The sequence below is a fragment of the Lynx rufus genome, unplaced genomic scaffold, assembly GCF_022079265.1.
Source record: "Lynx rufus isolate CCGP_SWC_20201006 ecotype Redwood Valley unplaced genomic scaffold, mLynRuf1.p SCAF_1, whole genome shotgun sequence".
NCBI classification, from domain to species: domain Eukaryota; kingdom Metazoa; phylum Chordata; class Mammalia; order Carnivora; family Felidae; genus Lynx; species Lynx rufus.
In genome coordinates this window covers 116,354,448-116,382,279 of record NW_025814823.1, presented here as the reverse complement: position 1 = coordinate 116,382,279, position 27,832 = coordinate 116,354,448, and the positions used below count along the sequence as shown (strand labels likewise).

General features: G+C 37.7%; 1 protein-coding gene and 1 non-coding gene across 2 annotated transcripts in view; one reads left to right on the top strand and one right to left on the bottom strand.

Annotated features, from left to right (window-relative positions):
* Positions 1-961: 961 nt before the first annotated feature.
* The window catches only part of PFDN1 (prefoldin subunit 1), a 71,735-nt gene continuing 44,864 nt past the window's right edge, over positions 962-27,832 (top strand). The window contains exons 1-2 of the mRNA XM_047085659.1: positions 962-1,041; positions 3,681-3,847. Of these exons, the coding sequence (XP_046941615.1) occupies positions 1,009-1,041; positions 3,681-3,847 (200 nt within the window). The 5' untranslated portion in view covers positions 962-1,008. The remainder of the gene's footprint in view (positions 1,042-3,680; positions 3,848-27,832) is intronic.
* On the bottom strand, positions 24,370-24,476 carry LOC124523097 (U6 spliceosomal RNA). The gene has a single exon (XR_006964913.1). It is a non-coding gene; the product is annotated as a U6 spliceosomal RNA (small nuclear RNA).

Genomic DNA, 27,832 nt, shown 5'->3' with positions numbered 1-27,832 from the left:
TATATGGGTGCTTTGTATTATAAGAATGTTTCCTGAACAAATTATGCTCTCAAACCAAGATTTTACCATAGTTGGGGAGTTGGGGGAGGTAAAGACAAGGTGAAGTTTCCAAAAGGACTTGCATATGCTAAAGAACACTTACAAGGTTTTAACTATTTTTAGCTAAGGGTTTTTCCCCTCTAGCAAAACATTAAGACAGTTGGGAGTTCCTGGAGGAATGTCATACTCTGCCTGTCTCAAGTATTTGTCAATGAACTTCAGGTTATAAGGAAATTTATCTACATTTCCTCTTGCCCTTGTTCTCCACATCAGGTAAAACATCCATTTCATCCATTTCTAAAGTCTAATTACTATTCATCCTTCTGGTTCAAATGCCAGAGCTTTTACAGCAGATTCTCAAAATGTGGTCTGCAGGTGACTTGATGGGTGACTTACAGGTGATAAGGGGAGTTTTCGAAAACACAAATTTCCTGGCCCCAGTGTCAAAGATTCTAAATAATTAAGCTTGTGATGAGGACCAGAGAATCTGTACTCTTTTAATAAATTCATTTGGCCACTCTTGAGAACTACTGTGTCTAGAAAGTCTTCCAGGGGATTTCAGTAGAAATAAATTCTTTGGAAGAACATTTCAACGAAGACCTCTGGTCTCCTCCACACTATCCTGCCTGAAGCTCCGGCTGATTTTTCCACTTCCCTGACACCACAGGGATTAACTGAAGGAATGAATGCCTGAAAAAGTTTTGGCCGAATCTGCATGCAACTCTATTCAGCAAGCACAAGGTAAGCTATTTGTCCAAGTGCTTAAAACCATCCTCAGAATCTGCGCGCCAGGCCTGATAGGTCACGTGAGGAGGACGTAATGGGTATCGTAATAGTTCTTGAAGCTCGGCTAATCCGACCCATGCGCAGGCGCAGAAGGAAAGGGGACAGTCAAACCTCCAAGGCCCGCCCCTCCCCCACTATCCTTCCGGCTTTCTCCTACTGCGCAGGCGCGTCGACTGAACCAAGATGGCCGCTCCCGTGGATCTGGAATTGAAGAAGGTAAAAGAGGGTCCTCACCTGGCAGAGGCTTCTCTTTGGAAGCTAAGGGGACTGTGGTCAAGAATATCGAGTGAGACTCGAGTCCGGAGGAAGAAAAGAGGCCCCAGGGAACTGGGGCGTGATTTCCCAGAGTCCTAAGGCGGGACCGGGTCTCCTTAGGATGGCGTGGGGGGCGAGCTGCTCTTTCTGCCTAAGAGCCAGTTGGGCTGGTTTGATTCCTGTGGCGGGCCGATAGCTGGCCCGTCTTCTTGTTCTGACCTCCAGGGCCGTTTCGTTGCGTGGAGCCTTCAGTTTCATAGTAAGGCCTGAAGTAAGCGTTTCAAGTTGGAGCCCCTTCGGACGGCTTGCCAGGTCTGAGGCATCTGTAAATTCTTAATCTTCATTTGCTTTGAAAAACTCCAAGGCCATCTTGTGTTTTTAGGCCACTTACTCCATCTCATGCTTTGAAAGGTCACAGTATGTACATACAGTTCAAAGTTAGTCTCATAGCAGGGCTTTGACTCCCAGCCCTATCTCCCCTTCCCCCTTTCTTGAAGGACCTGCCAAAAAAAAAAAAGAAAGAAAGAAAGAAACAAGAACAAGCCCCTAAAATTTTCCAAATAAAATCGGTATCGGAAGGAATTGGGTTTCTCTCTTCAAACAGTTGTTTATAAATGTGTTGTTACCCAAAAACGTTTTTGCCACTTAAGGGTTGTCAGGGAAAGGATCCTGGACTTCATCAACTTTAAACCTATACTTTTCTATAAAAGGAAACTGAATTCTAGAAAAGATGTAGTCCAACGTTGGGACTAGAATCCACTATTCTTTGCTTAACTTCACACCTTTTGTTTATTAGCTTAGGTTCTTCAGAAGAGCAAATTTAACGTCTTAACACTTCGTTTGGGTGAACCTTTGCATATGAAACAAGATAGCTCAAATATTTGTTGCTCCTATTAAATGAAGTTGTTTGTTATTGCTCTGAGGATTTATGTGTATGTACCTTGCTTTTTGTGTTTTTTTCTTTTGAAACTTGTAAATTTAGCCCTTAACCTGGTGTTCTCTAATGCTGTAATATCTTAGCTTGAACTGTATACCAGCGGCTTTAGCAATGTGTACAGATCACCTGTAAGTTTACATGCAAAACAGAATTAATCTGAAGAATGATTAAAGCATTCTAAAAGTTTATCTTTTTTTCTGTTAAAAGTTCTAATGTAAGTCAGGGTTTAGTGAAAGAGCTAACAATAGAGTATAGCTGTGAGTGGACTTAACTCCCAGCATTTGAATTTGTTGTTAAGAAACCTCTGGACAATGAATGCAAACTAAGAAGATGATTGGAGACTTAAATTGCATAGTTTTGACAGCCAGTTAGCTTAAGTAAAAAACAAACTTGTTTAAAGGTTTCATCTTCTAATATCTTTATAAGGTCTTTTTGGGGGGCGGGTAGTGGAAACTAATAGGAAATTTCAGGCACCTCCTGTCTCCCCAAATCAATCTTTTGAAACCTTACTAATAGGTGAGAACAAAGTCTGAAAAAAGTTAAGTAGAGGGCTTTGCCCTGTAATGCAGTCACAAATGGTATTATTAAGGCATAAATTTGACAACATCTGAAAGTCATTCCAGGCCCTTAAATAAGAGTATCCAAGAACTGTGTTTATCTTTAAGTGTATACGAGGGTCAAATTTGGCTTGGTATGTGCATATGAAGATTATGATGCAATTCTACCAATGCCTTGAATTTTTTAATTTTTTTAATCTTTATTTTAAAAATATTTGTGTCCTGAATGTTACTGTAAAATAGAAACCTTCCTGAACTAAAGGTCAGAAGAAATGGGTTTCAGTGTTAAGTTCCTGCCTTTCCTCATAATAATTGTTCAACCCTGTGCAAGCCACTTACATCTCTTCAACTAATTTGGTTACTTTATTTAAAAAAAAAATGTTTTTTAAATGTTTATTTATTTTTGAGAGATAGAAAGACAGCAAGCAGGGGAGAGGCAGAGAGAGAGGGAGACACAGAATCTGAAGCAGGCTCCAGGCCTGGAACTGTCAGCACAGAGCCTGACATGGAGCTTGAACTCAGGAACCATGAGATCATGACCTGAGCCAAAGTCGGATGCTTAACAGACTGAGCCACTCAGGAGCCCCTAAGTTGGTTACTTTAATCTGTAAAGAGTGATGATGAAAACTCCCATTCCTAAATCATAGGATTATTGAGAGGAGTAAATGAGGTATTACTATATTCCTCAATGTTCTCATATTAATATTCCCATGCTAGTATTTCAAATAAATGTGGGAAAGTGTTTTGAAACCTAGCAGTGTAATACAAATGTAGTGAATCGTTATAGTTTTGTTTTGAATCACTGTGTTTCATCCTCTGTTGCATTTATTGTTTTATTACTCTTTGGATACCTGCTTCTTCATATGGTTATTTAAGGTGCATTTGTTCTGCTTCATGTAGACTGCATTTTCTGAGGACAGGGTAAGTTCATGATTTAGCATGGTGGCTTGATTGTTTACAGTTGTATTGAGTTTTATTGATGTTTGTGTTGGTAAATTTCACAACTTTGTTTCTGGTTAGCAGCTTATTTTAATATATTTGGATTTGACTCAAGTGTTTCCTGTAAAATGTTTCACCCACTAAATGAAGGACTTTTTTTTTATTAGGCCTTCACAGAGCTTCAAGCCAAAGTTATTGACACTCAACAGAAGGTGAAGCTTGCAGACATACAGATTGAACAGCTAAACAGGACGAAAAAGCATGCACATCTTACAGATACAGAGATTATGACTTTGATAGATGAGACTAACATGTATGAAGGTGTAGGAAGAATGTAAGTAAAATGTATCCTGAAGGGGGTTATTGTGGGAGAAGTTTTTGTCTAGAATTTGTTCATTTTAAAACTTGGGTTAAAGTATCATGGAAACTTTGAGGATCACCTAGTCAAATACATACTTTTTAAAAATGCTAACTGAACCCCAGATAGATGTGTTTAATTTTAGACTTTGCAGTACATTTGTTAGATATTTTCCTCTTCTCTCTGTGATCCGGTAGATATTTAAGTGTGTAAGTTCAGTGACGAAAATGATTTGTCATGAAAAGAAGTTTACAGTAATTTTGTGTGTGAAGATTTATTTAAGTAGGTGTAGTTTTAACTTCTCCTTCCTTACCTGATTTATTAGGAGTCATACAAATCATAGGTCCTTTTAAGATGTTGGACCAGTGTTGTAAGATAAAAATAGATCCATTTATCATTTAAATACACTCATTCTTTCATGCATGAGAAATCAAGTAAACCAATTTACTTTTTGTTTGTTCTAATTGTTATATGATTGACCACCTATACTTCACTCTTTTTATTTTAAGAAATATATTACTCCTATGAGAGAGAATAGATGAGCTTCATGTTCTCTAAACAGTAAATAAGGAATGGAAAAGCCCTTAACTACAGGTCACATTCCATTACAATGAGCTAAAAGGAGAAGACTTTTTTTAAGTGGGGGAGGTACAAGGGGAGGGTTTTTCTGGAATTTGGTCTTTGAATATTACTTAGTAAATGGACCATTACTTCAAGTTTGGAGATCTTGTAGTGAATGGAATTTGACCTCAGTCTGAAGATGACTTGTTTGGTGATTGATTTGAAGGAAGCATAACATGTGTAACATTTAGTAATGGCTTTGGAATGACATCATGAGAAGTAGACTCTGCTCATGACTAGCTACTCCTCTTCTTAATGGAAAAGAGAGGGATTATGATAAACATGTGATTTGTTTTCTCAGAATAAACAATATATCACATAAATTTTATATCTGTAGTTCATATTTTTCATTTTAGCTTATTTTGAGAGGAGGAGAATCCCACTTTGACAGTTTGTTATTAGGAGAGAAAAGAATTGGGACAGTAACAAAGTAAAACCCTTGAATATATATCTATATAGTACAGGTGCATTGTTGGCATTCACTATAGGATAATTTTATTCTTAATATGAGTATCCTTAGGTCTTAAACAGTAATGGTAGCTTTTCCAGCATGCACGTTAACACGTTGCACTTGGATTTCACATCAGTACATTAGCCTTTGCAACAGTAAAAGAATCTCTTTTTCCAAAATAGAAAATCTCTTTTGATTGTCTTTGGCCTTTTGGGCTATAATGAAGTTTTTGGTTTTAATCAGAATACTTTATTAAAACATTCTCCAAAAGTGCTAGGTTGTTACTTTTTTTTGCATACTGCCCTAAGTGCTACAGCTAGATTGTATTCCACGCCAAGAAGTCTAGAGTTAAAAGGCTGGGATATGATTTAGTTCATGGTAGAATAGTAGTAGTATTTCCATAAGATTTATTTTGTGTGAAATAAATACATTGTTGTAAATGTTTGGATAAAGTGGAACTTCCTACATAGTTTCAAGCTTTGGTTTTCAATTTGACTTTTGTTCTTTCTGCATCCCACTGGGAGTGCGAATTTGACTCTGCATTGTGGGGGCATGTAAGGTGAATAGAGTTTGTTGTTTGGCTAGAGTATTAGCGCCCTCAGGAAGAAAAGACTTGCTGAGTATTAGTCTGGTCATGAGGATGTTCCCCTTGATGCTAAACCTGAAATAACTATTTCTGAATTTATAGTCTTGAGTAATCTTGAGTATCATTGTGATTCACTTCTTTAATTCCAGTCTTTACCTTAATTTGTCTTTTCTTTTTTGAATATTATTTGGGAATTCCAATTAGAATACTAATTTTTCTCAAACTGTTGTTTAAAACCATGAATTATAGAATCCAAAACACTCCATTTTGTTTAGAGCCTGCAGTAGATTTTTGCCATCACTGACATTCGGGCTTCATTGTATCTTACCTGGATTATTGCAATAGCCTCTTAGCTGTTGTCTCTGCCTTTATTCTGTGTGTTCAAATGTACTCTTCCTACATCTGCCAGAATTGATCACATCCATATTTTTCATAAAATTCTTTGATCTGTTGCCCAGAGGATGAAATCTAAACTTCTTAGCCTAGCATTCATGTTCATTTATAATCTGTCCTTAATGTACCCCTGTAGCCTCAAGTCCCACCACTTTCTAGTCCCAGGCTCAGTATAGTGCAAATTTCATCTCCTGGATTTAACATCCTTCTGTTGATTTGGGGTGATCTGTTGAAAAGGACTTTGAGTCTCATGTGGGCTTTAAACATGCTTTAATTGATTAGTATCTCTGTCACGGGTGACGATAGAAGAGGAATAAGTAGTACATGTACCGGAAATCATTGTCCCTACTTTTGTCACCGGACTTTGTCACCCGTTTTTTTGTTTGTTTGTTTGTTAAGTATATTTATTTATTTTGAGAGAGAGGAAGAGCTGGTTCATGCGCTATTGAGCAGGGGAGGGGCAGGGAGAGAGAATCCCAAGCAGGCTCCCAGCTGTCAGCATGGAGCCCAATGCGGGGCTTGAACTCACGGACTATGGGATCATGACCTGAGCTGAAATTGAGTCAGCCGTTTAACTGACTGAGCCACACAGGTGCCCCTGTCAGATGTTTTTGTGCTTTCTTGATTTTGTTCATTCTTTCTTTGGCTTGAAGTATCCCCTTTCCCTTGTGAAATTTTTATCCTTCAAGACATAGCTTGTCTTCTCTGAAGATTTTTCTGTCCTCCCTGGCAGACTTATTCACACTTTCCTGGGTGATGCCAGAGCTTTGTTCCTGTAGCTAGTATAGCAGAGACAGAGAGAGATGATTGATTTCTAAGTGGGTCATTTGCCTCAACTAGATTGATTGTCAGCTCATTGAGACTGTATACATCTTTATCTTTGTTTCCTCTGTTCTCAACATAATGTCTGGCACAAAATAGGTGTAAAATGTGTCTTGATTTGAATTGAATATGATTCTTTTGCCTAAAATAGGTACATTTTGTTTCTTCAGAAAGAAAATACAGTTAGAAAGTCAAAGACTTAAGAATTAGGTTTTCTTATTCTGTTTTAAAATATGATTCAACAAAGCTGAAATTGTAAAAGTAACATTTTGACTAGGTCAAAGCAGTTGTTTCTTATCAAAATTATGTTCTTTGATTGGATAAGATAAATTCTTAAATTAAATCTCCTGAGAAGGTTAACCAATTCTAAAAGCCAATCAGTTGCAGAGATAATTAGTTAGAACTGGCACTATAGAAAAACCTAAGCATTTAGAATTAGGCCCAGGGCAGTATAATCCTTAGAGAATAAAAGCTGTTCTATGTAGAATAATATCAATATAATAATATCTATTTCATATTCTTCATCTCCATATAAGATGGAAGTTACATATTCCTTTATAGGGTATGTTTTTAGTTTAACCAAATCATTGCATGCCCAGATGTCTTTTAAGACACATATGAAGAGAAATTTGGTAGTGTTAAATGACCTCCTGTATATGGCTTATTTTGGTTTTTATACAAGGAAAATCAAACTACAGGATAAGAGATGATGAATTGCTATATACTGTAAACTCTGCGTATTCATTGCTCAAAGCTATATTCTGTCCAGTCTCTTGGCATGTTGCCAGCACATTTCAGTTCTCTTACTTCATATTCTTTGGAGAGGCTGTTATGTAGCCTGATACTACTACCACCAATTTCTAGTTTTGCTACTTAAGCTGTTTGTGAGCTGACCTCACCATACTGCTTTGAGAACTGTGATGAAAGTTACAACTGTGGAATGATCTGTCTGAATAATTGCAAGTGTTTGTCTTTGCATCTTTCTAGCATGCAAGGAGGGAATAGACACAATTCTCAAATAATACATGAATGTTTCTGGTATCCTTTTTTTTTTATGAATAAGAACCAGTTTATAAGGATTTATGGGGGTTTTCTTCCCTTTTTGCACACTAGAAGATAGGAGAATTTTTTAAAAATAAGAATTACATTTGAAAGTGCATATAGAGAACATTTAGCCTTTCTAGTGTTTGAAAGGACCATCATTAGAATAAATGTCAGACTTATTTTTATTAACAATAGGTATGATCCTGACCCTGATTTGATATCAGGTTTAGTATTCTGTAATTCTAATGTTCTTTTACTTGAGCATTACATACACTTCTTTTTTCCAAGAGAGACAAATTAAGCTTTAATTTTTTTTAATATGGGAGGAACTTGAGTAGATTAGTCTCTGAGAAGAATGATTAGTGCCTTTTTAAAACTTGAACCTAACTAAAAATAACTTTGTACCATATTTAAACCAATTTAGAGGTATGCCACCATTCTGCGGGTATTTTTTACATTTAAGGAACTAAGAATGAACAATGGTATAAATCTACCAACTAGATAAGTGTCTAGCAATGCAGAATTTGCTGTTTGGGAGCGGTGTTGCTATTTCTACTTGTTGAAGTAATTTGATGGTTGATCTCTAATGGTTGAAAGATCCAGAAGTGTAAAACCTAAGATAAATGTGGCACAGGTAGAAAGTAAAAACAGTAGATATATTCCTGATAGGGAACAAATTAACAGTAGCCAAAATCTGAACAGTTGAGCAACTTTTCAAGCAATTAGGATGTAGAAATCTGAATTTTTCACTGTAGCTTGGTTGAACTGCCCTTTGTTTAAACTATTATGTTAGTTCTCTTGTGATTTTAATTGTTAGTTTGGATGTTGACCTGTAGTTTGATGACAGTAAAGCCAAGTCGAAATATTTGGTTTCTCTGTTTAGTTATGTTAAATATTAATAGAAAGGGACATAGTCATGGTGCCTGAAGTTTTGCAACCATTTTACAATTTCAGATAGTTGTAAAGTTGGTATTCTAGTCAATTTGGTGTAATTTTAAAGCTGATGAAATAGTTTTACTAGATTAGGAAATAAACCACAAAACTTGGTGCAGTAAATATTGTTGATGTTATAGTAAAAATAGTTTATATTGTTCTTACTGGAATCAGGTTTGGATATTTTATTTAGTGATTGCTGTAGGAGAAAAGTACACGTTATTTTTGCTGTGAGAGCACACTGCAGATAGAAATTTATCAGCTTATATCTTCTCTTTAAGTGTAGTAATCTGTATTTTAGAGTAGAGAAAATGAAGCAAAGATAAAATAATTTTCAAAGGTAAGAAGGCATTTTTAAAAAGTTATTTTTTAGATTTTATTTTAAAGGAAGAGGTGTTCTTGCTGTTGAACTGCTTTTACTAATAGATTGTGACCCTCCCTTTTTGTGTTTTTATACAGAGCCATTTAAAGTCCTGGCTTTCATTGCTCAGAGCTGTAAGGGGGAAAAAAAAAAACAAAAACAACTTTTCCTGTTGTGCAAGGAGAAATGACTTCACTTTTGTTGATGCTGAGTGTGTATGTAACCTCAGACGGGCACATTCTCCTCTTTCACAGATGTGGTACTCTAGGGAGAGGAGATTTTTGAGTAATATTCTTAATTTCCTTAAGTTGCCAGTGATTTAAAAACTTAGTGTTCATTATAACTCTGCTGTACTGCTGTGTAGAATGACATCACTGTTTTTATGCGAGGGCAAGTTAACAAACATTTGCGTAGGAATTACATAGCCATGTTTCTTCTTTAGAAGAGTACTTTTAATAATTCTTTCCCTTCTTCCCCTCCCATGTCCTCCAGAATCCAGTCTCACTGAAACACAGGAAATTAGTTTTGAAAATTCGTGTGCTAATTAGAAGTTTATTGTAAAAACAGGAGAAGTCTGTTCTACTTGGGATGTACAAACATGCGAAAATAAAATTTTTACTTAATGTGTCCTTGTAGGGTTACTTATTTTAGGCTTGAACTTGATTAAAAAATGTAAATGGAATTGATTCATTTGGTTACTTGGAGCACTTTGCTTTTGGATTTCCTGACATCAAAAGGCTTCACATTTGTTTTTTAAACTGGCAAAGGATGAAACAAAACCTGCTTTTGTTGCATGAAAGTAGCAATTACTCAGCAACCCAAGAGGATACTACAGTGTATTCTAATTGGTGATAAGGATTGATTTGGTAAACTGAGGGAAGGGTGAAAAGTACCATTACCTTGTTGTTCCCATGTAAATAAAATTAAGGTAGCAGTAACCTTGAACTATGTTACTTTGTCATTGGGGAATTGTTTGCTGCAACTGACTAGCTGAGTTTCTCTGAAATGAAAAACAATCAGTTCTTATTTTTTAAGTTTATTTCTTTATGTTGAGATAGAGGAACAGAGAAAGAGGGAGAGAGAGAATTCCACACAGGCTCCACACTGTCAGCACAGAGCCTGACGTGGGGCTTGATCTCACCAACTGAGACCATGACCTGAGTCGCAATCAAGAGTGGGATGCCTAACCTACTAAGCCACCCAGGCGCCCCTGAAAAACAATCACTTTTAGGCTGTACCAAGAATTTTCTGATTTTAGCTGCCACTTATCTCATAGTGGCAAATTTAGGAACAACTTGCTATCTAATCTGTTTGAGAGGGGACTGAAATGTTCATGTCCAGGAACATAATCTGCTTAATGAAACATCCAAAAGGAGCTCACAAAAAATATTGACCTAGAAGTTGAAAGGCAGTCAGTCCATGTATGTGAATACACACTTGGTATGACTTGTTAGTATTCTTTTTTACTCCTTATATCAGGAATTGATAGGGGCTGCAAATATCCTTTGCCCAGAAGGAATAATTAGGATTGCAGTGTGTTGCATGCACCATTAGTGCCTGTGGTTTTGTGAAGAATGTATGCTCAATTTATTTTTAGCATTCAAGTTCGAATGGACATGTCTGAGGGAATGTTATCTTATTGTCCTGGCCAAGGACTCTACTTACCATCTCTTGTTTTGAGGAAGGTCAGTTACCTTGAAATGGACCAGATTACTTGGGAGACACTGTTCCCTTGGCTTTGAAGAGGACTTGAAATGTTCTCCTATCAAAATTTGCACAGCAGCAGGATCCCAGTATTAAAAATGTATCTTTAAATAGATAAGACCATGGCTGCCCTAAACCAAGCCTTTTACATTGTTTGGCTCAGGGTAAAAAGATTTGGATCACAGTATGCATCCTGTATGTGTGTGTTAGACTGAGTCTTTTGCATTTGTCCTAAAATATATTTATATTTCTGTGACTTTATGCTTTTGTACTAGGAGTCTTCTGTTTGTGTCCTTTAATGCTCACTGGATAATAATTTGTACTGTCCAGGGGTTCTGTTTCATCCAGTGTTACATTTTAACCTTTTAGTAAACGAAAGATCACATCTTGGAAAAAGATATAGCAAATCTTGATGATTATATGTGGAAATGTTTGGGGTTTGATGAGGCTAGAGTAAAAGTGGTAAACATCAGAGGTGATTATTTACCAGAATACTTAGAATACCAAATAGTGACAAAAATAAACATCATGTTTAAAATAGACTAACATACTACTGCTTCCATTTTAGGAGTAATAGTTTGATTTAAAAATACACAGTGATTTCTAATTAGTACAGATTGAACCTAGCAGTGTGTGAGTTACTCATCTAGAACAAGGAATGTTTACATGGACTTGGGTTCCTCAAGGGACCATGATTCTCTAATAATTCCAGTGAATTCTCAGCCCTCATCTAATTTGACCTATCAGCATTTATTCCAGTTGGTCTTTCCTGGTTGAACCATTTTCTTCCTTTGGCTTCTAGGAGATCACCTCTTGGTTTTCCTTTTATTTCACTGGCCACTCCTTCTCAGTCTCCTTTACTGTTTCTTTTTCTTTCCCATTTCCAAGTATTAGATTGACCTTGGGCTCAGCCTTTGGAATTTTTTTTCTTTTCTTTACTCAGTCTCTTAGTGATCTCATCCAGGCTTATCTCTTTAAGATTTTTTTTTTTAATGTTTATTGATTTTGGAGATAGAGAAAGAGAGAGAGATAGAGATAGTGTGAGTGGGGGAAGGGCAGAGAGAGAGGGAGACACAGAATCCAAAGCAAGCTCCAGGCTCCAAGCTGTCAGCACGCAGCCGGACGCAGGGCTTGAACTCGTGAACCATGAGATCATGACCTGAGCCGAAGTTGGATGCTTAACCAACTGAGCCCCTCAGGTGTCCCCAGGCTTATATCTTTACAGTGCCTTTTGATATACTGGCAACTCCCAGGTTTTTATCTTTAGCTTAGACCCCTTCCCTGAACTCCAGATTTGTATATCCACCTGCCTACTTTACATCTCCATTCGATAGGCCTCTCAAGATTAACTTGACCAAAATAAAATTCTCACTGTTCCAGGTAAACCAGTTCTTCCCTACAGTCTTCCTCATTTCAGTGGATGACTTTTTTGTCCTTCCATTTCCTCTTCTTCGTTTTTTTTGTTTTGAGAGAGAAAGCTTGAGTGGGGGAGAATGGCAGAGGGGTGGGGAGAGAGAGGATCTCAAGCAGGTTCCACACAGCCCAGAGCCTGACATGGGGCAAGATCCCACCACACTGGGATCATGACCTGCACTGAAATCAAGAGTTGGATGCTCAACTGACTGAGCCACCCAGGTGCCCTAGTCCTTCTATGTCTTCCAAATCTTATAGTTATCCTTGACTCCTCTCTTTCAGTCTTACTTTCAGTCCATTAGCAAAGACTATCTTTAAATTTGATCCAGAATCTGAACATTTCTGCTTACCACCTCCCTGATTTCAGCTACCATTTGATTATTGCAGCTGCCTCCTAACTGGGCTCCCCCTGCTTGCATCCTTACCACTTTATAGTTTTTCCCAACAGAGCACGCAGAGTGATCCTTGCAAAACAGAAGTCAGGGGCACCTGCATGGCTCAGTCAGTTAAGCATCCACTCTTGATCTTGGCTCAGGTCATGATCTTGCGGTTTGTGAGTTCGAGCCCTGCCTTGGGCTCTGCACTGACAGTGTGGAGCCTGCTTGGGATTCTGTCTCTTCCTAGCTCTGCCCCTCCTCTCAAAATAAATAAACTTAAAAAAAAAAATCACTCTAGTCAAAATCTTCAGATAGCTTTCCATATTATCACTGAAAAAGACAAGGGCTTTTGCAGTTGCTGGTCTCTCTGTCTGGAGATGTTTTCTTCCAGATGTCTCCTGTACACCTTTGTCTTCCTTTAGGTCTTTATTAAAAAGGCACTGAGGCCTGTCATAACCACCCTGTTTAAAATTATATACATAACTTCTACCCCTACCTTCTTGCCTCCTGTACTCTCTCTTTTTGACTTTATTTTTCTTCATGGCATTTATAATCATCTGGCATACTATAGTACTAATTATCCATTTTTCTTAAATAAACTTTATTGAAATATACCTTATATATAGTAAAATACATTCATTTTTAAGGATACAGTTAAATGACTTTTGATAACTGTAATCACCACGTCTGTCATGATACAGAACATTTTCATCACCCTAAAAAGTTCCTTCTTACAAGTCATTTCTTGGAAGTTCTGCTCCAGGCAATTGATAATATGACTTGTCTCAGTATAGATTAGTATTTCCTGTTTTAGAACTGCATATGGAATATATATATAGAATCATTATGATATGTACTACCTTGTGTGGTTTCTTTCATTAAGCATAATGCATCTGAGATTTATTGATGTTGCGTATATCAGGCCTCCTCAGGGACTATATCTGGGCTTCAGTTCCACTTCTTTAAGTACTCTTGCCTCTGCCCCCTTTATGCTTGCCGGCTTTATCTTCAGGTTGGCTGTAGGAGTTCCAAGGATTTAATTCAAATGTGACAACATGTAGAGTTAGTACTGTGTTTTTTTCTTTTTCTTTTTAAGTTTATTTACTTATTTTGAGAGAGAGAGAGAGTAGGGGAGGGGCAGAGAGAGACAGGGAGAGAGAATCCCGAGCAGACTCCACGCTGTTAGCACAGAGCACGATGTAGGGCTTGAACTCACAAACCGTGAGATCATGACCTGAGCCGAAACCGAGAGTCAGACGCTTAACTGACTGAGCCATCCAGGCACTGTGAGAAAGTACCATGTTTTTCCTGTGTCATATTTGTAGGAGCAAAGAAATCTTTCTCAGAAGTCTTCAGAGGGCCACCTCTCACATTTCATGACCCGAACTGAACCACATGCTTGGGCTTAAATCTTGGGGGATGGGACTACTGTGATTGGGTAAGACCAATCAAGATTCATCCCAGGATTCACTTCCCTGAGTCACTTGGGAAAGTGGAGGTCCCCAAACAAAAGGTCTCTCAACAAAGAAGAATGGATATTGGGTAGCCAGTCAATAGTGTCTGTTAAAATCATCCACAACAGTCTTTCCAGTGACCAATAATTGAGGGCTAGCCACATGAAAACTGTTGGTAATATATGTAGGATAAATTGAGGAGAGTTTAACATGGAATGCAGAAAGAAGCTATTGAAGTAATTCAGGAATGTAGTAAGTTCAGAAGGTGGCACAAGTGGAAGGGAGAGGAAAAGGGTCAGTATGAAAGAAAATGATGAGTCTTAGTCATAAATGGGGAATATATAGGGTACAAGGAGAATACTTGCAAGTTTGGGACTAGGTGAGTGGGCAAGTGGTGATAATCATTGATAGCTGTGGTTGAAGTGGGGGAACATACAGGTAGAAATGACAGATGATGCAGACATAGTGCAAGTGATAGGGAGTGATATTATTTTGCAGTTCATTAGCCAAGTTAAAACCTTGATCATAAAGGAGTTCTTGGAGGGACTTGGGTAGAGATAGCTTAGTGGAGAACCTTGCATAATGCTTGTAATATTGACACTGGAAGAGAAAAGGACAGGGAGGGGTGGTGTTTAATTTAAAAAACAAACAAATGAAAAAATGGGGACAGGACGGAGAAAACCTGAAAGAGCCAATGATTTTTTCGAGTAGTTTCAGGTTTATAGAAAGTACAGAGAGCTCTCATATACCCTCTTTCCACCCCCGTTTCTGTTAACATCTTACATTTGTGTGGTGCATTTGTTACAAATGAAGGAATACATTATGATTAAAATCCATAGTTTACATTAAGATTCACTGTTTTGTACAGTTCCGTGGGTTTTGGCAAATGTATATCTTGTATTTGCCATTACAGTATCGTACAAAATCATTTCATAGTCCCCCCAAATCTCCTGTGTTCCACCTATTCATCCTTCTTTCCTTTCTCGTACCCTGATGACCACTGATCTTTTAAAATGTCCTCTATAACTTTTCCAGAATGTTATATAGTTGGAATCATACGGTATGTAGTCTTTTCAGACTGACTTTTTTTTTTCCCCTTAGCAGTATGCATTTAAGTTTCTTCCATTTGTCTTCATGGCTTGATAGCTCACTAGCTCAATTTCCCTGCCACCCCCATCCCACACTGCTTCATTTTGGTAGTTCTGTTGATCTCAGTATCTTTGAGTTTATTGATTTTTTTTTTACAGTGTCTAATTTGCTCTAAAGCCTGACCAGTGATTTTGTTGGTGTAAGTATGGTGTTTTTCATCATCAGAAGTAGCACATGCCTCTTTTTTTTTCCTTGTCTAAGTTTATTTATTTATTTTGAGAGAGTGTATGTGCATGTGTGTGTGTGTGTATATATATATATATATGTATATTTACACTTATGTATATTTATATATTTATGAATGAGTGAGGGAGAAAGAGAGGAAGAGGTAGAATCCCAAACAGGCTCTGCACTGTCAGTGTTAGCTGTACTCGAACCCACTAACTATGAGATCATGACCTGAGCTGAAATCGAGTCAGTTGCTTAATCGACTGAGCCACCCAGGCACCCCTTGCCTCTTTTTTATATTAATTTCTCTATGGTTAAGTTCATGTCTTCCATTATTTCTTAATCACATTATATAATATTTTAAAATTTTCTATCTGCAAGTGGTGCTTGGGTGGCTCAGTTGGTTAAACGTCCGACTTCAGCTCTGGTCATAATCTCATGGTTGATGAGTTTGAGCCCCACATTGGGCTCTGTGCTGACTGACAGCTCAGAGCCTGGAACTTGCTTCATTCAGATTCTGTGTCTCCCCTGCTTGCGCTCTGACTCTCAAAAATAAATATTAAAAAAAATTTAAAAACTTTTTTTTCTATCTGCTAATTGCTTTCTTTCTCTCCTTTCTGAGTCTGTTTCTATTAACTGAATTTCCTCCAGACAATGGGTCATATTTTCCTATTTATTTGTGTGTCTGGTGATATCTATCTGTGTATATATATATATTTATTGAAATTTAAGTCTATTATGTATAAATCTGCTTCTATATAAAAAGTTTTTTTGTAAATGCCCAAATTGGTATTTATTGTTTTGAGGTATAATTGACATATCATTAATTTCAGGTCTACAGCATAATGAGTCAATATTTTGTATAGTGTGAAATGATCATAGTATGTCCACTTAAAATACATCAGCACACGTGGTAACAAATTTTTTTTCTTGTGATGAGAACTTTTAAGATTTTCTCTTTTAGCAACTTTCAAATATACAATAGAGTTCACTATAATCAGCATGCTGTACTTTATATGTTGACTTATTTATTTTTTAAGTGGATGTTTATACCTTTTGATCATCTTCATCCATTTTGCCCAACGCTGGCCATTGGCAACTGTCAGTCTGTTTTATAAATCTGTGACTTTGTTTGTTTGTTTTTTTACATGTCACATATATGTGAGATCATCAGTATTTGCCTTTCTCTGTCTGACTTATTTCACTTAGCATAAAATCTTCAGGGTCCATCCATGTTATCTCAAGTGGCAAGATTTGCTTCTTTTTTTGTATATACCACATTTTCTTTATCCATCCATCGACGGCCTCTTAGGTTTCTTCCATGTCTTGGCTATTGTGAATAATGCTACAGTGAACAAGGGAGTGCATATATCTTTTCAAAGTGGTGTTTTCATTTCCTTTCAACAGATACCCAGAAGTGGAATTGCTGGATCGTATGGTAGTTCTATTTTTTATTTTTTGAGGAACATACTCTTTTTCATAGTGTTTGCAACAATTTATATTCCCACCTATAGTGCGCAAGTCTTCCCTTTTTTCCTTGTCCTTGCCATCGCTTGTTATTTCTCATAGATTTGAAGTGATATTCTCATTGTGGTTTGATTTGCGTTTCCCTCATGGTTAGTGATGTTGAATACCTTTTCATGTATGTGTTGGCTGTCTGTCTTCTTTGGAAAAATGTCTATGTAGATCTTTTGTCCATTGTTAAATGAGATTTGTTAATTAAGTTTTAAGAATTCATTTTTATATGTATTTTGGATGTGAGTGCCTTATCATATATATGATTTGTAAATATTTTCTCCCAGTTCACAGGTTGCCTTTCATTTTGTTTCCTTTGCTACGTAGAAGGCTTTTAGTTTGATGTACTTGATTTTGCTTTTTTTTTTTGCCTTTGCCTTTTGCTGTCAAATCCAAGAAATCACCAAAACCTATATAAAGGGAAAGTTTTTCTAAGTTCTCTTCTGGTTGTTTTATGGTTCAGGTCTTAATGTCAAATCATTAATACATTTCTAATTGATTTTTGTGTGCTGTAAGATAATGTTCCAGTGTCATTCTTTTGCATGTGACTGTCTGGCTTTCCCAACACTGTTTATGGAAGAGCGTGTCATTTCTTTATTGTATATTCTTTTTTTTAATTTTATTTTATTGTTTATTTTGAGAGAGAGAGAGAGAGAGCACAAGTGGGGGAGGAACAGAGAGAGACGGAGAGAAAGAATCCCAAGTAGGCTCCACACTTAGCACAGAGCCTGATGTGGGACTCGCACTCATGAACCTTGAGATCATGAACTGAGCCAAAATCTAGAGTTGGATGCTTAACTGACTGAGCCACCCAGGCACCCCCCTCATTGTATATTCTTGATTGCCTTGTTATAAATTAATTGATCATCTATGTGTGGGTCTGTTTCTTTTTTTTTTAAGGTCATGCCCTCAGGATATCAGCAGGTTATTTATTTATTTAAATCTTTTAGAAAGAGAGTGTGCACAAGTGTGTGAGTGGAGGATGGGGAGAGAGAGAGAGAGAGAGAGAGAGAGAGAGAATGAGAATGAATCCCAAGCAGACTCCATGTTCAACCTGGAGCCCAATGCGGGATTTGATCTCACAGCCCTGGGATCATGACCTGAGGCAAAAATCAAGAATTGGATGCATAAGGGACTGAGCCATCATCCAGGCACCCCTGTGTGGGTTTATTTCTGAGCTCTCTAGTTTGTTTCATTGGTCTATGTCTGCTTTTAGGCTAGTACTGTATTGTTTGATTACTATAGCTTTGTAATATAATTTGAAGTCAGGAACCATGATGCCTCCATTTGTTCTTTCACAAGATTGCTTTGGTTATTTGGGGTCTTTCATGGTTCCATGCAACTTTTAGCATTGTTTGTTATACTTCTGTGAAAAATGTCATTAGAATTTTGATAGGGATTTCATTAAATATGTAGATTGCTCTGGGTAGTATGGACATTTTAACAGTAATTGTTTTTCCAGTCCGTGAGCATGGAATATCTTTCCATTTGTTTGTGTTGTCTTTGGTTTCTTTTGTCAGTATTTTATAGTTTCAGAGTACAGATCTTTCATCTCCTTGGTTAAGTTTATTCTTAGGTATTTTATTTTTTGTGCAATTTTAAATGGGATTGTTTTCTTAATTTCCCTTTATGCTACTTTATTATTAGTGTATAGAAATGCAACAGATTTGTGTATATTGATTTTGTGTCTTGTGACCTTACTGAAGTCATTTATCAGTTCTAGTAGTTTTTTGGTGGAGTCTTGAGGGTTTTCTGTATATAGTATCATATCATCTGCAAATGGTGAAACGTTGGCTTCTTCCTTACCAATGTGGATGCCTTTTATTCATTTTTCTTGTCTGATTGCTATGACTAAACTTCCAATACTGTGTTAAGTAAAAATGGTGAGAATAGACATCTTAGTCTTATTCCTGATTTTAGGGGAAAGCTCTCCATTTTTCACTACTGAGTATGATGTTGGCTGTGGGTTTTTCACATATGGCCTTTATTCTGCTGAGGTATGTTCCCTCCGAAACCTACTTATCTTGAGGGTTTGTATCGTGAGTGGATGTTATACTTGGTCAAATGCTTTTTCTGCATCTGTTAAAATGATATGATGGTTCTTATCCTTTCCTTTGTTGTTGATGTGATGTGTCATGTTGATTGATTTGCGAATATTGACCCATCATTGCATTATGGGAATAAATCCCACTTGATCATGGTGAATGATTTTTTTTTAATGTTTATTTTTTTTGAGAGAGAGAGAGAGAGCGAGAGAGCACGCAAGAACGGGTGGGGGAGGGGCAGAGAGAGGGAGACAGAGAATCTGGAATGGGCTCTGTGTGGAGAGCAGATGAACCAAACTGTGAGATCATGACCTGAGCCACTCAGGTGCCTGGATGAATGATTTTTTTTAATGAATTGTTGGTTTCACTTTGCTAATATTTTGTTGAGGATTTTTGTATCAATGTTCGTGAGAGATATTGGCCTGTAGTTCTCTTTTTTCACAGTGTCTATCTAGTTTTGGTATCAGGGTAATGCTGGCCTCATAGAATGAATTTGGAAGTTTTCCTTTTCTATTTTTTGGAATAAAGAGATATTAACTCTTCTTTAAATGTTTGGTAGAATTCACATATGAAGCTGTCTGGTCATGGACTTTTGTTTGTTGGGAGTTTTTGGAGTACAGATTCAATGTCACTGCTGGTCTGTTCAAATTCTCTGTTTCTTCCTGATTCTGTTTTGGGAAGTTATATGTTTCTGGGAATTTATCAGTTTCTTCTTGGTTGTCCAGTTTGTTGGCATATAATTTTTTGTGATATTATCTTATAATCTTTTGTATTAATGTAGAGTCAGTTGTTACTTGTTTTCTTTGATTTCTGATTTTGGGTCTTCTTTCTCTCTCTCTCTTTTTTTTTTTGTTATGAGTCTGGTTAAAGGTTTATCAAAGAACTTGTGACTCTTGATCCCATGGTTGTGAGTTCGAGCCCCATGTTGGGTGTAGAGATTACTTAAAAATGATAAAAAATCTTTAAAACAAACAACAAGAACAACAACAAAAACAAAGAACCAGCTCCTGGTTTCATTGATCTGTTATATTGTTTTTTAGTTTCTATTTTGTTTATTTCTACTGTTAATCTTTATTATTTTCTTCCTTCTACTGGTTTTGGGTTTTGTTTGTTCTTTTCTAGTTCCTTTAGCTGTAAGGTTAGGTTGTTTATTTGCGATTTTTTTTTTTACTTCTTGAAGTAGGCCTGTATTGCTCTAAATTTCTTTCTTAGAATGACTTATACTGCATCCCAAGGATTTGGACCCTTGTGCTTTCATTTTCATTTGTCTCCATGTAGTTTATTTTATTATGATTTTTTATGATTTATTATTATAATTTTTTAAAGTTTTTTTTTTTTTTTTTGAGGGTGGGGAGGGGCAGAGAGAGAGGGAGAGATAGAATCCTGAGCAGGCTCCACACTGTTAGCAGGTCTCAACCTCATGAATCATGAGATCATTACCTGAGCTGAAGTCTGACACTTAACTGACTAAGCCACCCAGGTACCCACCATGTATTTTTTTTATTAATTAATTTTTATTTTATTTTTATTTTATTCATTTTTTAAAAATTTTGTAAAAAAATTTTTAAAAATACTTATTTATATTAGAGAGAGTGCATGAGAAGGGGAGGGGCAGAGAGAGACGGAGACAGAATCTGAAGCAGGCTCCAGTCTCTGAGCTGTCAGCACAGAGCCTGATGTAGGGCTTGAACTCATGAGCCATGAGATCATTACCTGAGCCAAAGTCAGACACTGAACCAACCGAGCCACTCAGGCTCCCCTTAATTTTATTTTAGAGAGAGAGTATGAGCAGGGGAGATGGGCACAGGGAGAGGCAGAGAGAATCTTAAGCAGGCTCCACTCTGAGCATGGATCTCGATGCGGGACTCAATCCCATGACCTGAGGGATCATGGGATCCTGATCTGAGCCGAAATCAAGAGTCGGACAGTTAACTGATTGAGCCACCCACATGCCCCAACTAACTTGAATTTAAATAAATAAATTAAAAATAAACACAAGGGGCACTTCAGTGGCATATTCGGTTGAGCGCCCACCTCTTAATTTCGGCTCAGATCATGATCTCATAGTTAGTGAGATTGAGCCTTGTGTCAGATTCCGTGCTGACAGTGTAGAGCCTGCTTGGGATTCTCTCTACCCCTGCCCCCCAAATAAATAAAGTAATTTAAAAATTTTTAAAAATAAGTAAGTTCAAATTAGTTCACATACAGTGTAGTATTTGTTTTAGGAGTAGAACCCAGTGATTCATCACTTACATTTAACAGCCAGCGTTCATCCCAATAAGTGCCCTCCTTAATGCCCAGCACCCATTTACCCATCCCTCCCACCTACCTTCTCTCCAGCAACCCTCAGTTTGTTCTCTGTCTTTAAGAGTCTCTTAGGGTTTGCCTCCCTCTCTTTTTATCTTACTTTTCCTTCCCTTCCCCTGTGTTATTCTGTTTGTTTCTTAAATTCCACATATGAGTGAAATCATATGGTATTTGTCTTTCTCTGACTTATTTTGCTAAGCATAACACACCCAAGTTCCATCCACGTTGTTGTAGATGGCAAGATCTCATTTTTTTGATCACCTTGTAATATTCCATTGTGTGTGTATATATATATATATATATATATATTCCATTGGAATGGAATATGTATATATATATGCGCCACATCATCTTTATCCATTCCTCAGTTGTTGGACATTTGGACCTTTTCCGTAATTTGACTATTGTTGATAGCACTGCTATAAACATTGGGGTGCATGTGCTCCTTTGAATCAGTATTTCTGTATCCTTTGGATAAATACCTAGTAGTGCCATTGTTGGGTTGTAGGGTAGTTTTATTTTTAATTTTTTGAGGAACCTCCATACTGTTTTTTAGAGTGGCTTCACCGGTTTGCATTTACACCAGCAGTGCAAAAGTGTTTCCCTTTCTCCACATCCTTGCCAACATCTGTTGTTTCTTGAGTTTTACTTTTAGCCATTCTGACAGGTGTGAGGTTGTACCTCATTTTGTGGTTTTGATTTATTTATATCTCTGATGATGAGTTTTTTATTTCCTCCTTGAATTTTTGGTTGACCCATTCATTGTTTAGTAGCATATTGTTTAACCTCCATGTATTTGTGTTCTTTCCAGATTTTTTTCTTGAGATTGATTTCTAGTTTCATAATGTTATAATCAGAAAGATTCCATGGTATGACTTCGGTGTTTTTGAATTTGTTAAAACTTGTTTTGTGACCTAATAAGTGATCTTTTCCTGAGACTGTTCCTTGTGCACTTGAAAAGAATGTGTTAAAGTCTCCTACTTTTATTGGTATTGATTACTTCCTTTATGTTTGTTATTAGCTATTTTACGTATTTGGGTGCTCCTGTGTAGAGTATGTAAATATCTACAATTGTGATATCTTCTTGTTGGATTGTTCCCTTTATGATTATATAGTGTTTTTTTGTCTCTTGTTATGGTCTTTTAAAATCTATTTTATCCAATGTAAATATTGCTACCCTGGCTTTCTTTTCACTTCAATCTGCATATGTCTTTAGGTCTGAAATGAATCTTTTGTAGGCAGCATATAGATGGGTCTTGCCTTTTTATCCATTCCATCACCCTATGTCTTTTGATTGAAGTATTTTCGGCCATATAAATTCAAAGTTATTGACAGATATGTACTTATTGCTCTTTTGTTACTTAATGGTTGTTTTTGTATTTCTTCTCTGTGTCTTTCTTCCTTTGATCTCTTCTCTCATGGTTTGCTGGCTTTCTTTAATGATATACTTGGATTCCTTTCTCTTTATTTTTGTGTGTCTTCTACTGATTTTTGATTTGTGGTTACCATTAGGTTTCTGTATAATATCTTATGCATGTAGCAGTGTATATTAAGTTGATGGTTGCTTACGTTTGAACCCATTCTTTCCTCTCCATTTTTTAGGTATATGGTGTCATACTTTACATTCTTTTATTTTGTGAATCACATGACTCTTTTTTTGTGTGTATTTATTTTTGAGAGAGAGGGAGAGTGAGCAGAGGAGGTGCAGAGAGAGAGGGGACAGAGGATCCAAAGTGGGCTCCACACTGACAACAGAGAGCCCGATGCAGGTCTGAAACTCATGAACTGTGAGATCATGACCTGAGCCAAAGTCGGACACTCAATCAACTGAGCCACCCGGTCGCCCCCACCTGACTGATTTTTATAGATAAATCCAATTTTACTGCTTTGTGCTTCCTATTTTTCTTCTACGTACAGTCTTTCCACTGAAAGTTCCATTTAACATTTCTTATAGGGCTTGTTTAGTGGTGATTAATTCCTTTAGCTTCTGTTTGTCTGGGAAGCTCTTTATTTCCTATTCTGGGAAATTTCTTTTCCTTTTCCTTTTCCTTTTCCTTTTCCTTTTCCTTTTCCTTTTCCTTTTCCTTTTCCTTTTCCTTTTCCTTTTCCTTTTCCTTTTCCTTTTCCTTTCCTTTTTTTCCCCTTTTCTTTCTTGTTCATTTATTTTGAGACAGAGAGCATGAGCAGGAGAGGGTTAGAGGAAGAGAGAGAACGTCCAAGTAGGCTCTGCATAATTGTGGAGTCCAATGTGGGGCTTAAACTCATGAACCTTGAGATCATGACCTGAGCTGAAATCAAGAGTCAAATGCTTAACCAACTGAGCCACCCAGATGCCCCTTTAAATTTTTTTAATGTTTGTTTATTTATGTTTATTTATTTTTGAGGGGGGGAGGGGCAGAGAGAGTGAGATACAGAATTCCAAGCAAGCTCCAGGCTCCCAGCGATTAGCACAGAGCCCGATGTGGAGCTCGAACTCACAAACTTGAAATCATGACCTGAGCCAAAGTCGGATGCTTAACCGACTCAGCCACCCAGGCGCCCCAGTGTTTATTTTTCAGAGAGAGAGAGAGAGGCAGAGGGAAAGGGGGACAGAAGGTCTGAAGTAGGCTCTGCACTGACAGCAGAGAGCCCTTTGTGGCCCTCGAACCCATGAACTGCAAGATCATGACCTGAGCCAGAATCAGATGCTCAACACACTGAGCCACCCAGACACTCCTCTTAATGTCTTTAAATTTTTGTCTTTATCGCAACCTTTTGCCTTTTTAATTATTCTGTGTCTTGTTGTGGACCTTCTTGGGTTGATTTTGTTGGGGGCTGTCAGCCTTCTGGATCTGGATTTCTGCTTCCTTCCCCAGATTTGGGAAGTTTTCAAGTATTATTTCTTCAAATATGTTTTCTGCCCCCTTTTCTCTCTCTTCTCCTGGGATCCCTAAAATGTGAACGTTACTACACTTGATGGTGTCACTGAGTTCCCCAAGTCTATTGCATTTTAAATTATTTGTTCTGAATCCTCTTCAACTTGATTGCTTTCCATTACTCTGTCCTTCAGGTTGATGATTCCTTCTTCTTCCCCTGGTCTGTTTATTCCACCTGGGGTGCGTGTGTATGTTTCTGTGTGTGTGTGTGTGTGTGTGTGTGTGTATGTATGTGTGTGTTTAAATGTGGAACACTTCACAGATTTGCATGTCATCCTTGTGCAGGCGCCATGCTAATCTTTTTTGTATTGTTCAAATTTTAGTATATATCCTGCCCAAGTGAGCACTGGTCTGTTTTTAATTTCAGTTATTGTTCTTCATTTCTGATTGATTCATTTTTGTGTTTTTTTTTTCTCTTTGTTGATGGTCTCACTGAGGTCCTCCAGTCTTGTCTCAAGTCTAGTAAGTATCTTTGTGACCATTACTTTAAATTCTCTATCAGGCATATTACTTCTCCATTTCACTTAGCTCTTTTGCTATGATTTTGTCCTGTTTAATGTGGGACATACTCTATCTCCTCATTTTGTCTAACTCTGTGTCTGTTTCTGTGTTAGGAAAGTCAGCTATTTTTCCTGTCTTGAAAGTAGTGGCCTGATGAAGACTAGGTCTTATGGTGCCTTCCAGTGCAGTGTTCCCCATTCAACAGACTTGGTGCTTCAGGGTCTCCTACGTGTGTTATGTGTGCCCCGCTCTTGTGGCTGATCTGTGTTTGCCTTCAGTCCAGTCATCCGTAATGGCTCTCTTTGCCTGTTGTGGGCAGGGTTTGGTCCCTGTGTTGTTAGTGGGCCAGTCTGGGTTTGTCTTGTGCTTGAGTTGAGTCAGACCAGGTGTTTGCCAGAGATGTAGTAGAACTGAACCTCAGGGTACTCTCCCTTTGTCATCCCCTGAGAAATTTTTGTTGCTAGACTGGGCCTGAAGTCAGTTTGCCTGGGACCCAGTTTGCCTCCAGTTGGTTCTGCAGTTGGGAGTAGTGTGTGGGGTTATCTTCCCTTCTCCCTGGGGCAGGAGTCACTTTGGAGTGATGCTGGTCTCTGTTGGGACTGCTTGCATACTATTGTGGCACCGCTTTGGATGGGTTCTGAACAAGGGTGTATTGGAGGGGGCATGTCAGCAGCAGAATAGGAGCATAGGGCACATGGAGTATGCATGGTCTGCAAAGGTCCATTGCAGTCACCTGAGAAAACTGTTGGTGAGGCCTGCCAGGTTGGAGGGGGCAGAAACTGCAGAAGTGCTTGTGGTGGGGGATGCTGTTAGGAAGCACCATGGAGAGTGTAGGTGCTGTGCTGGTTTCTGCAGGTTTTTCTAGGCTGGAGGACAAGGGAGAGAAATGGCACCTGGCAGCTCTTTTATTCTTGGAGAAGTGTCCCAAAGATCTCTACCTCTCCAGTATGCACTCTGACATCAACCATTAAATCTTCCTGTTATACACCCCCCCACCCCCCGGCGTTTTCTAATTTCTGCTTCTGTGCTGTTTATCAGTGAGGCTATTTGTTGTGCTGTCTCTTTAAGGAAAGGTACTCCACCCTCCCTGCTCTCCTAGAACAGAGTCTTCTTTCTGATTTTTAAAATTCCATGTGTTAAGCCTTACTGATTGTTAGGCCCCTGTGGTTTTCAAAGCCACATGTTATGGGGATTAGTTTTTTCCCCATGTGGGTGCATGGGGTGCCTGGGGTGCCTGGGTTGGGGATCTGATCATCTCCCCTCTCTGCACCTGCTGGTCCCTCCCTTCCCCAGACAGTCCTGTGGGTCTATTTAGCTCTCAATTGCATTTCCACCCTTCTTATCCTCTTCAGTGTGGCCCTTTCTCTACATTGAGCTGGGGGCGGTCTGTTCCTCCAGCCTTCAAGTTGTTTTCTGGGTTATTTACACTGATGTTGGTGTTATCTAGGTGTATGTGTGAGATGAGGTGAGTCCTACTATGCCATTTTCTCTGGAAGTCCCCCCAGTGTATGATCCTCTTAATTTATGTTGAAATCGGTTTGCTAACATTTTGTGAAGATTTTTGTATCTGTGTTCATCAGGAATATGAGCCCATAATTTTCTTTTCTCATGATGACCTTATCTGTTTGTGGTATCAGAGTAATGCTGGCCCCCTAAAATGAACTTGAGAGTGTTTCCTCCTCTTCTATTTTTGGAAGAGTTGGGTTGAAAAGGACTTATACTAATTCTTCCTTGAATTTTTGGTAGAATTCATCTTTGAATCCATCCATTGACTAGTTGGGAGGTTTTTGATTTCTCTTTCCTAGTCATCATCTATTCAGATTTTCTGTTTATTCACAATTGTATAAACAGCCATGTTTATTTGTTTCTAGGGATTCATCCATTTCCTCTAGGCTGTCCAATTTGCTGCTATACAATTGTTCAGTCTTTTATGATCTTCTGTATTTCTGTGGTATCAATCATAATATCTCTTTCATTTCTGATGTTGAGTTGTCTCTTTTTTGTCTTGGTGAGTCTAGCTATAAGATTGTCTATTTTGTTTATCTTTTCAAAGAGCCAGATTTTAATTTCATTAGTCTTTTTTATTGTCTTTTTACTTTCATTTATTTCTGCTCTAATCTTTGTTATTGCCTCCCCTTTACTAACTTTGAGCCTTGTTTTGTCTTTTCTTTCCCCCCTAGTTCCTTGAGATATGAGGTTAAGTTGTTTATTTGAGATTTTTCTTGTTTCTTGCGATAGACATTGTTGTGAACTTCTGTCCTAGAACTGCTTTTTCTGCATCATGTAAATTTTGTTACATTGCTTTTCCAATTTCATTTATGCCAAGGTATGTTTTGATTTCTCTTTTGATTTCTTTGGTGCATTGGTTGTTTAGTGGCATGTCATTTAGTCTCCATATATTTGTGAGTTTCCCGGTTTTATTCATGTAATTTCTAGTTTTGTGAAAAGATGCTTATTTGATTTCAGTTCTCAAATTTATTAAAACTTATTGTAGCCCAGCATATGATCTAACTTGGAAAATGTTCCATATGCAATTGAGAAAAATGTATTTTTTTGGTTTTGGATGGAATGTTCTGTAAATATGTGGTAAGTCTATTTGGTGTTACATGTCGTTAAGGGTGACGTTTCCTTAGTGATTTTCTGTCTGAATAATCTATCCATTGATTTAAGTAGGGGCATTAAAGTGCTCTGCCATTATTGTATTGCTGTCTATTTCTCCCTTTAGATTTGATAACATTTGCTTTATATTTAGGTGCTCTTATGATTGGTGCAAAAAAAGTTTGCAAATGTTGTATTGTCTTACTGGATTGATCCCTATCAGTGTGTAGTGCCCTCTTTGGTTTGTCGTTACAGTTTTTATTGTAAGTCTATTTTGTCTGATGTAAGTATAGATGCTCCAGCTTTCTTGTGGTTTCCATTTGCCTGGGAATATCTTTCTGTGTCCTTTCATTTTAAGTTTGCATATGTCTTTACATTTAGAGGGAGTATCTTGTGTGTTTTTTTTTAATTGTTTTATTTTTATTCTATTCTATTCTATTCTATTCTATTCTATTCTATTCTATTCTATTCTATTTTAGAGAGTGTGCACGCATGAGCAGGGGAGAAGGACACAGGGAGAGAAATCTTAAGCAGACTCCATGTTCAGTGCAGAGCCTGATGAAGGACTTAATCCCACGACCCTGGGATCATGACCTGAGCCAAA